This window comes from Sapajus apella, unplaced genomic scaffold (assembly GCF_009761245.1).
Source record: "Sapajus apella isolate SASKATOON/1434 unplaced genomic scaffold, GSC_monkey_1.0 scaffold57, whole genome shotgun sequence".
Taxonomy (NCBI): Eukaryota; Metazoa; Chordata; class Mammalia; order Primates; family Cebidae; genus Sapajus; species Sapajus apella.
This window is the reverse complement of record NW_022436997.1, coordinates 11,196,234-11,208,796: the sequence shown is the minus strand read 5'-3', so window position 1 is coordinate 11,208,796 and position 12,563 is coordinate 11,196,234. Positions and strand designations below refer to the sequence as shown.

The following is a 12,563-nucleotide window of genomic DNA, read 5'->3' as shown; positions in this document are numbered from 1 at the left end:
CTCAGAGAACATCAAGAATACATACCAGAAAAATAATACCCAGAGTCATATTCAATAATACCCAGCCATATTCAAACTGCTGAAAACAAAAGACAAAGAGAAAATCTTGAAGACAAACAAGAAACATTACTAAGAGATGAACAAAGGTAAGAATTATACCAAACTTCTCATCAGAAACCATGAAACAAAAAGATAACATTTAACCACTGACATCTTAAAAGTGATGAAAGAAAAAACTGTCAGCCCAGACTGAAAATGTCATTCAAAAATACTCACTGAAAATGTCATTCAAAAAAGAAGAACAAGGCTGGGTACAGTGGCTCACGCCTGTAATCCCAGCACTTTGGGAAACCAAGGCGGGAGGATCACTTGAGCTCAGGAGTTTGAGACCAGGCCTTGGCAACAGGGTGAAATCCCATCTTTACAAAAAAATACAAAAAATCAGCCAGGCATGGTGGCATACATCTGTAGCCCCAGTTATCCGGGAGGCTCAGGAGGGTGGATCACCTCAGCCTGGGAGGTCAAGATGGCTGCAGTGAGCCAAGATGGCACCACTGCACTCCAGCCTGGGCAATAGATTAAGACCCTGTCTTAAAAAAAAAATGAAGAAGAAATAAAGGCTCTTTGGCTAAACAAAAAAAGGAAGGAATTCATTAGCAGCGAATCTGCTTTATAAGAAAAGCACAGTAAAATATTCCAATAGAAAAAATATGACATCAGACTGCAACTTAGAAATAAATAACAAAATGAAAAAAGGTGGAAACAGAATGAAATGAAGATAAAAGAAAGTTCTTTTTTTCCTTTATTTCTCTAAAAGGGAATTGTCTAAAGCACAAACTAACAGCCATGTATTTTGTTTTTAGCATATGTAAAAATAAACTATATGACAACAAAGAATGAGAGACTGGAATTAGAAATTCACCCTATTAGAAGACCTCACCCTACACACAACATGGTATATTTGAAAATAGACTTAGGTTATTTAATATGTATATTGTAAACATGAAAGTAACCATTCATAATTTTTAAAAGAGGTATAAATAATACAAAAATAAACAACATTTTAAGATGTTCAGTTAACCCCAGTTTTATCATGAGAAAACATCAGAGAAATTCCAATAGTGGAGGATTCTACTAAATACTTGACCAGTACTCCTTAAGACTGTTAAGGTCATTAAAAACAAGCACAATCTGGCCTGGCATGGTGGCTCACGCCTGTAATCACAGCACTTTGGGAGGCCGAGGCGGGTGGATCATGAGGTCAAGAGATCGAGACCATCCTGGTCAACATGGTGAAACCCCGTCTCTACTAAAAATACAAAAAATTAGCTGGGCATGGTGGCGCGTGCCTGTAATCCCAGCTACTCAGGAGGCTGAGGCAGGAGAATTGCCTGAACCCAGGAGGCGGAGGTTGCGGTGAGCCGAGATCACGCCATTGCACTCCAGCCTGGGTAACAAGAGTGAAACTCCATCTCAAAAAAAAAGAAAAAAAACCAAGGACAATCTGTACAGAAGTGACTCCAGAGGAGCCTTCTTAGAAATCCTCCTCTTGGAGGGAGGGCACCAAGATGGCCATGAGAAAGCAACACTGGAATGTAGCTCCCAGCGAATGAGACTCAGAGGGCTAAAGGACTTCATGATTCCAAAGGAGGTGTGGGGTTCATTTTGGTGGGACTGACAGGGCACTGAAAATAGCCCAGGGAAGAAGATGCAGGGTGAGAGCTGCCCAGGGGGCCAAATCAAGAAGGTGGGAGGGGTGCGCATCCCCACCTGAAACGTGGGGTCTGGGGGGATGGGACTTCACCCCCTTGTGCTCCAATACGGACCCTGTGCTTACCTCATACCTCCTACAACCCAGGGTCCACAAGAGCCCTGCCAGACTGTGGGCCGCTGTGAGTTGTTGATGCAGGGCACTGCCAGTTGTCACACGGACCTGGGCGGAAGTTTGGACTAGCCAGTGGGACAGACTGTCCCACAGAGGGAAGTAGAGTTGAAAGCAGGGAAACAGATCATAAGGCCTTGCAGGCCCCACCTCCACAGAACTCAAACTGAAGCCCCTGCTAGAGAGCTTGGCAGCAAATACACCAGTTTGACCCCAACCAGGAAGATTGAGGTCTGGGAGAGATGCCATTGGGAAGGCGGGGCCAATCTCACCTGCAAACAAACTCCAGGGAAAGACCACCCATCCAACAACCTGACTGAACCCGGAGACAGCAACGCCCTCTACAGGCCAAAAAAGATATACCTCCAACCTCAACAGAAAAAAAGTCCACTCAGAGACTCCTCCTGAAATTACCAACTTCAAAGATCAAAGGGAGATAAATCCATGAAGATGGGAAAAAACCAGTGCAAAAAGGATAAAACCATCAAAGAACAGAACACCTCTTCTCCCAGGGATCACAACTCCTCACCATCAAGGGAACAAAAAAAGACAGAGAATGAATTTGACAAATTGACAGAAGCAGGCTTCAGAAGGTGGGTAATAACAAACTTCACTGATTTAAAAGACCATGTTCTAATCCAATGCAAAGAAACTAAGAACCTTGAAAAAAGGTTAGATGAAATGCTAACTACAATAACCAGCTTAGAGAAGAACATAAACGACTTGATGGAGCTGAAAAACAGCACGAGAACTTCGTGAGGCATACACAAGTATCAACAGCCGAATGGATCAAGCAGAAGAAAGGATATCAGAGATTGAAGATCAACTCAATGAAATAAAATGAGAAGGTAAGATTAGAGAAAAAAGAGTGAAAAAAATGAACAAGGCCTCCAAGAAGTATGGGATTATGTGAAAAGACCTAATCTACGCTTGATTGGCGTACCTGAATGTGACAGGGAGACTAAATCCAAGTTGGAAAACACTCTTCAAGATATTATTCAAGAGAACTTTCCCAACCTAACAAGGCAGGCCAACATTCAAATGCAGGAAATACAGAGAACACCACCAAGAAATTCTTCAAGAAGAACAACCCCAAGGCATATAATTGTCAGATTCACCAGGGTTGAAATGAAGGAAAAAATTCTAAGGGCAGCCAGAGAGAAAGGTCAAGTCACCCACAAAGAAAAGACCATCAGACTCACAGCGGATCTCTTGGCAGAAACACTACAAGCTAGAAGGGAGTAGGGGCCAATATTCAACATCCTTAAAGAAAAGAACTTTCAACCCAGAATTTCATATCCAAACTAAGCTTCATAAGTGGAGGAGAAATAAAATCCTTTATGGACAAGAGATTGCCAAGAGATTTCATTGCTACAAGACCTGCCTTACAAGAGCTAGCGAAGGAAGTACTAAACAGGGAAAGGAATAACCAGTACCAGTCACTGCAAAAACGTACCAAATGGTAAAGAACAATGATGCAATGAAGAAACCACATCAACTAATGGACAAAACAACCAGCCAGTAACAAAATGGCGGGATCAAATTCAAATATAACAATAGTAACATTGAATGTAAATGGCCTAAACGCCCCAATCAAAAGACACAGACTGGCAAACTGGATAAAAAGTCAAGAACCATTGATGTGCTGTATTCAAGAGACCCATCTCACATCCAAAGACTCACATAGACTCAAAATAAGGGATGTAAGAAGATTTACCAAGCAAATGGAGAGTAAAAAAAGCAGGAGTTGCAATCCTAGTCTCTGATAAAACGGTCTTTAAACCAACAAAGATCAAAAGAGACAAAGAAGGGCATTACATAATGGTAAAGGATCAATGCAACAAGAAGAGCTAACTATCCTAAATATATATGCACCCAATGCAGGAACACCCACATATATAAAGTAAGTTCTTAACGACCTACAAAGAGACTTGACTCCCGCACAATAATAGTGGGAGACTTTAACACTCCACTTACAATATTAGACAGATCAATGAAACAGAAAGTCAACAAGGATATCCAGGACTTGAATGCAGATTTGGACCAAGCGGACCAAATAGACATTTACAGGAAACTCTACCCCAAATCCACAGAGTACACATTCTTCTTAGCACCACATTGCACTTACTCCAAAATTGACCACATAATGGGAAGTAAATCACTCCTCAGCAAATGCAAAAGAACAGAAATCCTAACAGTCTCTCACACCACAGCGCAATCAAATTAGAAATCAGGATTAAGAAAAGCACTCAAAACCACACAATCACATGGAAACTGAACAACTTGCTCCTGAATAACAATGGATAAACAATGAAATAAAGGCAGAAATAAAAATGTTCTTCAAAACCAACGAGAATGAAGACACAACATACCAGATCCTATGGGACACATTTAAAGCAGTGTCGAGAGGAAAATATATAGCAATAAATGCCCACATGAGAAACAAGGAAAGATCTAAAATCGACACCCTATCATCAAAATTGAAAGAGCTAGAGGAGCAAGATCAAAAAAAAAAATCAAAAGCAAGCAGAAGACAAGAATTAACTAAGATCAGAGCAGAACTGAAGGAGATAGAGACAAAAAACCCTTCAAAAAAAAATCAATAAATCCAGGAGCTGGTTTTTTGAAAAGGTCAACAAAATAGACAGACCACTAGCTAGACTAATAGAAAAGAAAAGAGAGAAGAATAGATGCAATAAAAAACGATGAAGGGGAGATCACCACGGCTTCCTCGGAAATACAAATTAACATCAGAGATTACTACAAACAACTCTATGCACATAAACCAGTAAATCTGGAAGAAATGGATAAATTCCTGGACACTTGCACACTCCAAAGACTAAACCAAGAAGAAGCTGAAACCATGACTAGACCAATAACAAGGTCTGAAGTCGAGGTAGCAATTAATAACCTACCAACCAAAAATAGTCCAGGTCCAGACACGTTCACAGCCGAATTCTACCAGACATACAAGAGGAGCTGGTACCATTCCTGTTGAAACTATTCCAAACAATATGAAAAAAGGGAATCCTCCCTAACTCTTTCTATGAGACCAACATCATCCTGATACCAAAATGCAGCAGAGACACACTAAAAAAGAAAACTACAGGCCAATATCCATGATGAACATTGATGCAAAAATCTTCAATAAAATACTGGCAAACCGACTGCAACAGCACATCAGAAAGCTTATCCACCATGACCAAGTAGGCTTCATCCTGGGGATTCAAGGCTGGTTCAACACATGCAAATCAATAAACGTAATTCACCACATAAACAGAACCAAAGACAAAAACCACATGATTATCTCAATAGATGCAGAGGCCTTTGACAAAATTCAATAGCCCTTTATGCTAAAAACTCTCAAGAAACTGGTATCAATGGAACATATCTCAAAACAATAAAAGCTATTTATGAGAGATCCACAGCTAATATCATACTGAATGGACAAAAACTAGATGCATTCCCTTTCAAAACTAGCACTAGACAAGGATGCCCTCTCTCACCACTCCTATTCAATATAGTATTGGAAGTTCTACCCAGAGCAATCAGGCAAGAAAAAGAAATAAACGGCATTCAGTTAGGAAAAGAAGAAGTCAAATTGTTCCTATTTGTAGATGACACGATCGTATATTTAGAAGACCCCATCATCTCAGCCCAAAACCTCCTTAAGCTGATAAGCAACTTTGGCAAAGTCTCAGGATACAAAATCAATGCGCAAAAATGTACAAAAATCACAAGCATTCCTATATACCAATAGCAGACAGCCAAATCATGAGTGAACTCCCATTTACGATTGCTACAAAGAGAATAAAATACCTAGGAATACAATTAAGAAAGGATGTAAAAGATCTCTTCAGGGAGAACTACAAACCACTGATCAAGGAAATAAGAGAGGACACAAACAGATGGAAAAACATTCCATGCTCATGGTTAGGAAGAATCAATATTGTGAGAGTGGCCATACTGCCCAAAGTAATTTATAGATTTAATGCTATCCCCATCAAGCTACCATTGACCTTCACAGAACTGGAAAAAACCACTTTAAACTTCATATGGAACCAAAAGAGAGCCCTCATAGCCAAGACTTTAGTGAGTTATGATCACACCACTCCATTCTAACCTGGGCAAAAGAGCAAGACCCTACCTCCAAACAAAAAAAGGAAGACCCAACAACCCAACAATATGCTTTCAACAAGAATCCATTTTAAATATATACATAGTTTAAAAGTGAAAAGATCAGCCGAGAGTGGTGGCTCATACCCGTAATCCCAGCACTTTGGGAGGCTGAGGCAGGAGGATCACTTGAGGTCACGAGTTCGAGACCAGCCTGGCCAACGTGGCAAAACCCCATCTCTACTAAAAATACAAAATCAAGCCAGGTATAGTGGCACACACGCCTGTAATCCCAGCTATTTGGGAGGCTGAGGCAGGAGAATTACTTGAACACAGGAGGTAGAGGCTGCAGCCAAGATTGCTCCACTACACTCCAGCCTGGGTGACACAATGAGACTCTGTCTCAAAAAAAAATAGTGAAAAGATCAAGAAAGATATACCATCCTGACCTGAACAAAAGAAAGCTGGGGTAGGAATATTAGTTTCAGGCAAAGTACACTTCAGAACACTGAATATTATCAGGGGGAAACAGGGATATTACATAATAATAACAAAGGAGGCAATTTTCCTCTGCACATAATTAATTTGATCAGTTTGTTAAATAAGTTAGAGTCATATTTTCATTAAAATGTACAGCATTTAAATTATTTTTCCAAATTTATGAGATGAAAAGGATTAAGAAGATGACTCTTAGGTTCTACCTTCTGCAAATAAGGAAACGGGGGCGCTCTGAGATTCCTGAGCTTTAGCAACTTGCCCACTTCCCACTCTTCCAGCTATACTGGCAGTTTCTGAACTGTGTTCTCCAGAAGCACTTGAGCAGTCATTGTGGTGGGGAGTGGGTAGTAAGAGAGGTGGCCAGATCCACAGCAGAAAGGTGGGCTCCAGGCTGTTTATATATTGGATTCTGTAAAAGATTTCATTTGGAAAAGGGGTCCTGATGCTTAAAAATAAGTTTGAAAGTCACCACCTTTACCAAAGCACCTGTTTAAAAAAGTTTTGTAAATACAATCATCATCTAAAATGCAGGTTTTTAAAACTTCAGCAGTAAAAAAAAGAAATGTATAGTTGTTTCTTGTATGTTATCTCATATAGCTAACTAGCAGAGGTAAAGAAGTGAAACTCAGGTCTCCTGCTTTTTAGTTCAATCTTCCCCACAGGCTGCCCCCACAGATGCCTCAGTTTGCAGCAATGAACACACTGCACAAACCTATCACCGTAGACAGAGTCTAGGCAGGACTGGCAGCAGTCAATATCCAACACTTATCTAATTAGACATTACTGTGAAATCTTTTCCATTTAAAGTTATAAGAGATATGATCATACTCACAAGAAGACCTGAAACATCAGAATACTTCTTAGCTGGCTTAAAGGATGGAGGAGCATCAATACTGAAGTCTGGGGAAAAAAAAAAAAAAAGATAACTGGACTTAAAACATTCAAATCCCTTCTCTTTTTTTCTAAAATACTATTTGATGATATTCCTGAAATTTTCCTTTGTGATTAAGTAGTCACAGAAGTCTCTGGAGATTACCTAGAGGAGAAGGCGAGGATTCTCAGAAATCATGCAGTATGTCATAGGCTAAGTGCAGGCTCCAGATCTAGCTCCGCCCTGTCACCAGGGACCCTTATTCCAGCAGAACCACTGGAAAGATCATCTGCCCACCAGCTATTTTCACAATCTCACACTGCTTGGGCTGATGGTGATGAAATGCCAAACAAGCCATTAACTGAGCATCCTGACACCCTCACGTCCACACCCAGATGAATGAATGACTGACTAGCTCACTTGTCACCCACATGAGTCACCCCATGAAAGAAGTATAGTGGAGCAGGAGATGGTGAGAACCTTGAACTTGTACTTTCCAGTGACGCTAAACAGAACATGTAACAGTGTTTTACATAAATTTGGACACAATGCAGCATGAAGTATTTACTCTGCTAAACGCTGGCTCACAAAGTAAAAGAACTGGCTAAGCTGGTTGTCAGGAGCCCTCCCAAATCTGGCATTATACTTGGGCTACCTTGTCTTTGGAAACACATTTTAAGAGTAGACTTCTGAATAAGAAGTTTGTCTAGTAGAAACAACAATATTATTATATCGGGACCTATGACACTAAAAATCACAGATCCATGACAACACAAACAAATAGACTCAATACAGATACAGTTAAGAGAAAATACACACATAATCTCTCCAGGCTGATACCACTATAAAATTCTCAAGCTAAAAATTATTTCCTACAATAATGCAAACACAATAAAATAATGTAGGTTTTGTTATAAGACAGTTCCTACTCTGAACATTATAAACACATGGAAGGCTCTAAGCAGCTCACAGTTAGGATCGTTCAGTTGCCACGGCAATGCCCTTTCGGAAGCGAGGATTTGTTTCAGGTTCTTCCAGGTTCTGTTCTTCTTGCCAGCTACTGCGCCACCGTGGCCAGAGTGCTCGAATTAAAGGCATGGATTATTAGAAGAAACAAAAACAAATGGAGACTACCATTTCAGCATCTGCCATTTATGCTTAATCATAACTGTAATGTACCTCTCATTCTGTCAACAATCATTTGGACCCTTGAGACTTTTTTTTTAAAGTATTTCACTGTACACGTTAACATGTTAATCTTAGTATTTTTTTAAAAAAAAGTTTTCAAATTGTCAAAACCCTTAAGTTGGTGCTGAAGTAGAAATAAAAGACTACTTTTTTATATGCATGTTAAAAAAAAACTACAAAGCCTTTATTGGATCTAACTTTGTAGAATTCATTCATGAATTTCTTCATACTTGAAGATAAATTTGCTATGAAATCAGATTTAAATCCACGACTGTATCTCTGAACTCCCTTCTCGGGGCAAGTCTCCACTTTGCAAACTGGGGATCCTGGAGAAGTCCTGAAAGCCCCAGTTGCAGTATGGCAAGCCTTCTGGAAATCTTTTTATTTTTATTTTTTTTAATTCTATGAAGATGACAATAAAATGGAAAAGAATATCAAAATCTATTGCAAACACTGGTAATATTGTATGTCCAAAACTACTTCGTTAGAAATAATTTAATAGTATAATCTGAACTGCTGCAATTTATCACCACTCTCAAGAATGAAGAGTACCCTATTTTCACTCAACAGCACAATAGCTTCGATTTACCTTAAAAAACTAATGAGTACTCTTCTTTTAGTTAAATATTTCAAGCTTTGTCTAGGATTTATGTAAGACCAATGAAAAGTTTAGGGGAGAGGCCGGGCGCGGTGGCTCAAGCCTGTAATCCCAGCACTTTGGGAGGCCGAGGCGGGTGGATCACAAGGTCAAGAGATCAAGACCATCCTGGTCAACATGGTGAAACCCTGTCTCTACTAAAAATACAAAAAATTAGCTGGGCATGGTGGTGCGTGCCTGTAATCCCAGCTACTCAGGAGGCTGAAGCAGGAGAATTGCCTGAACCCAGGAGGCAGAGGTTGCGGTGAGCCGAGATCGCGCCATTGCACTCCAGCCTGGGTGACATGAGTGAAACTCCGTCTCAAAAAAAAAAAAAAAAAAAGAAAAAAGAAAAGGTTGGGGGAACAACCATCATGGAAATGACCCACCGCCATACAGTATCCTTTAATTAATCCACAAAGGACACCCAAATCCCTGGGATATGGCACACTGAGAAATCAACAGAAAGAACCCTTCTTCTCTTGTCCCCATCTCGCCAATGGGGGAGAAGGAGGCGACTGGGTCTGAGGGAGAAGGGGATGCCAGTGCTACCTTGGCTGTAATCCCAGCAAGATCAGAGGCTGAGGTGTGGCATTTAGCTGTTTATTCAGCTAATACCTTTGATGCTTACCACAAAGTTGGGATCCTTAAATGGCAAAGGTTTGGTAGCTTTTTCCACAGGTCCTGTGCTAAACTCAGAGGGCACCATTTTATTCTCACTCATGGCTTCCATGCTGATACCCTTAAAACATAATAAAAAGAGTTTGAAGAAGTCAGTTTCTTCCAGCTGAGTTCCCCACCTCTGCTCTCAACAGGGCATACGATGCCACAGGGCATGCAAGCCAAGATAGTGTGCCCAGAGCGCCAACAGGAAGCCTGCCCCAGAGGAGGGCACACCACATGTGGAGTAGCACCTGCTGTGCAGAAGCCACAGAAGAAACAGGCAGGATCCCCAGCTGCCATGTTTCCAGGGTCCCCTAAGTGCCAAGCACAGGGATGGCTGTCCTATCCAAGTTAGCTCATTTAATTCTGACAATCACTCCACAGTAGGCGCTATCATTCCCAGTATACAGAAAAGAAAACTGAGGCCCGGGGGTACAGGTTCAGGGTCATGTAGTGATTGACCTTTGGATTCAAACCTAGGTTGGGCCAATTCTAAAGCCTTCATTATCTCCATGACACCACACAGTTCTGCTCCCTCTGATCTTAATGAACTGTGTCTTGAAATATTAAGACAAAAAACGTCCAGCCCCTCTAAAGGTCTAGTTGGCCAGAGAACCCAGACTGGAGCTGGTATGCTTAAGGGGCACAACAGGACATGGGCATTCCAAGGAAGGAAAATGGAAAGGAATCTGGAGGGCCATGGGTCAGCTGGAAGCAGCCAGGGAGTGCCCTGACAAGTAGGCTAATATGGTTTAAAGCAAAAAACCTTTAAGCTAACAATCACAAAGAAAAAACAAAGTAAGAAACCACTTCTGATCTGTAATACCATTTCCAATCTTCCCAGACTTCAATTAACTCTTTAAAAATTGAGATGTGATTTACATACAGTGAAATGCACAGATCTTAAATGTAGTTGTCATGAGTTTTGCCAAAAGTTTACATTAGCATAATCCAAATTCCTATCCTCGTCAATACCTTCTAGTCCCAGTGGCAACTGCTGTTCTAATTTCTATCATATTACTTTTGCCTGTTCTACAACTTCACATAAATAGCATCTGGCCGGGCACGGTGGCTCACGCCTGTAATCCCAGCACTTTGGGAAGCAGAGATGGGCAGATCACCCGAGGTCAGGAGTTTGAGACCAGCCTGACCAACATGGAGAAATCCCATCTCTACTAAAAATAAAAAATTAGCCAGGCATGGTGGCGCATGCCTGTAATTCCGGCTACTTGGGAGGCTGAGGCAGGAGAATTGCTTGAACCCAAGAGGTGGAGGTTGCAGTGAGCTGAGATCGCGCCATTGCACTCCAGCCTGGGCAACAAGAGCAAAACTCTGTCTCAAAAAAAAAATAAATAAATAAATAAAAATAGCATCTAACAGCATGTACTCTAGTGTCTGGATTCTCTTCCTCAGCATAAAGTTTCTGAGATGTGGCAGGGCGCGGTGGCTCATGCCTGTAATCCCAGCGCTTTGGGAGGCTGAGGTGGATGGATTATCAGAGGTCAGGAGTTTGAGACCAGTCTGGCCAACATGGTGAAACCCCATCTCTACTAAAAAATAAAAAAATTAGCCAGGCATGGTGGTGGATGCCTGTAGTCCCAGCTACTTGGGAGGCTGAGGCCGGAGAATCACTTTAACCTGGGAGGTGGAGGAGACAGTGAGCCAAGATTGTGCCACCGTACTCCAGCCTGGGCGACAGAGCGAGACTCCATTCTCAAAAACAAAAAAAAAGTTTCTGAGATGTATCCATGTTGTTGTGTGGATCAGTTTGTCTCATTGTATTTGCACACTACTCAACACAATAGTATTCCACTGTAAGGATGCACCCCAATTTGTTTATTCATTTTCCTGTTGATGGACACTTGGTTCACTGTTAGTCTTCAGCTATTACAAATAAAGCCTCTGTTATGTTTTCATTTCTCTTGGGTAAATACCTAGGAGAGGAATGGTTGGGTTCTAGGGTAAGTGTATATTTAACTTTACAACTCACTGGCAAATCATTTTCCAAAGTGGTTGCATGTCAAAAAAAGAGTTAAGGCTAAAAGTCACCATGTTGTCATGTGGAGTGGAAGACACTACAGGATTAACTAAAACACAGCTTATCTACTCTCAGCTGGAATTTCAGCAACTTATTCTGCCAAACCGGTTCCCTCATGCTGATAAGGAGCTCAACTTACTTATCTTAGTAAGTGAAACTCCTACTTATCTTAGTAAGCGAGTATGGTGGAATATGAACAAATACATTCATTCATCTTGGTGGAAGAAGGGTCGTGAAGACAAAACCACTCACGTTGCTGCAATAGTTCTTTGAGTGCTCTCTCCTCAAATACCTTCCCAGACCCTCTCCAGGTCTCTCCACCCGAGCTGGGGCTCCAGCCAAGGACTCCAGGCCCTGCGCTCCCTCCTCTCCTTTGTTGCTGCCACCTTCTGTCTGGATTCCCCTTCACCTCATCCTCTCCACTTCCAAGGTCTTTCTTAGCTTTTCTTCCCTCCAAGCTCAGTGCAAATGTCAGCTCTAAGAACTGAGATGTTGCCCATTCCTCATCCTTATCCTACCATCTGTAGCCATAGTGATTTCTCTCTGCCTTCCTCCCACCCTCCCTCCTCCCCCTCTCTTCCTCTCTCTCCCTTCCTCCCACAGTCCTTTGCCTTTATCTGGTAACTTCCTGAGCTACAAACTTCAGAGGTGGGACTCTGCAGTACTCATC

The 12,563-nt window shown here is 41.4% G+C and overlaps 1 protein-coding gene across 2 annotated transcripts in view; it reads right to left on the bottom strand.

Moving 5' to 3' along the window:
• INO80C (INO80 complex subunit C) overlaps positions 1-12,563 on the bottom strand; it is a 34,580-nt gene that overhangs the window by 5,720 nt on the left and 16,297 nt on the right. For both annotated transcript variants that reach the window (XM_032245319.1, XM_032245320.1), the window contains exons 2-4: positions 9,824-9,934; positions 8,338-8,449; positions 7,329-7,396 (exon numbers count right to left, since the gene is read on the bottom strand). In XM_032245319.1, the coding sequence (XP_032101210.1) occupies positions 7,329-7,396; positions 8,338-8,449; positions 9,824-9,934 (291 nt within the window). The remainder of the gene's footprint in view (positions 1-7,328; positions 7,397-8,337; positions 8,450-9,823; positions 9,935-12,563) is intronic.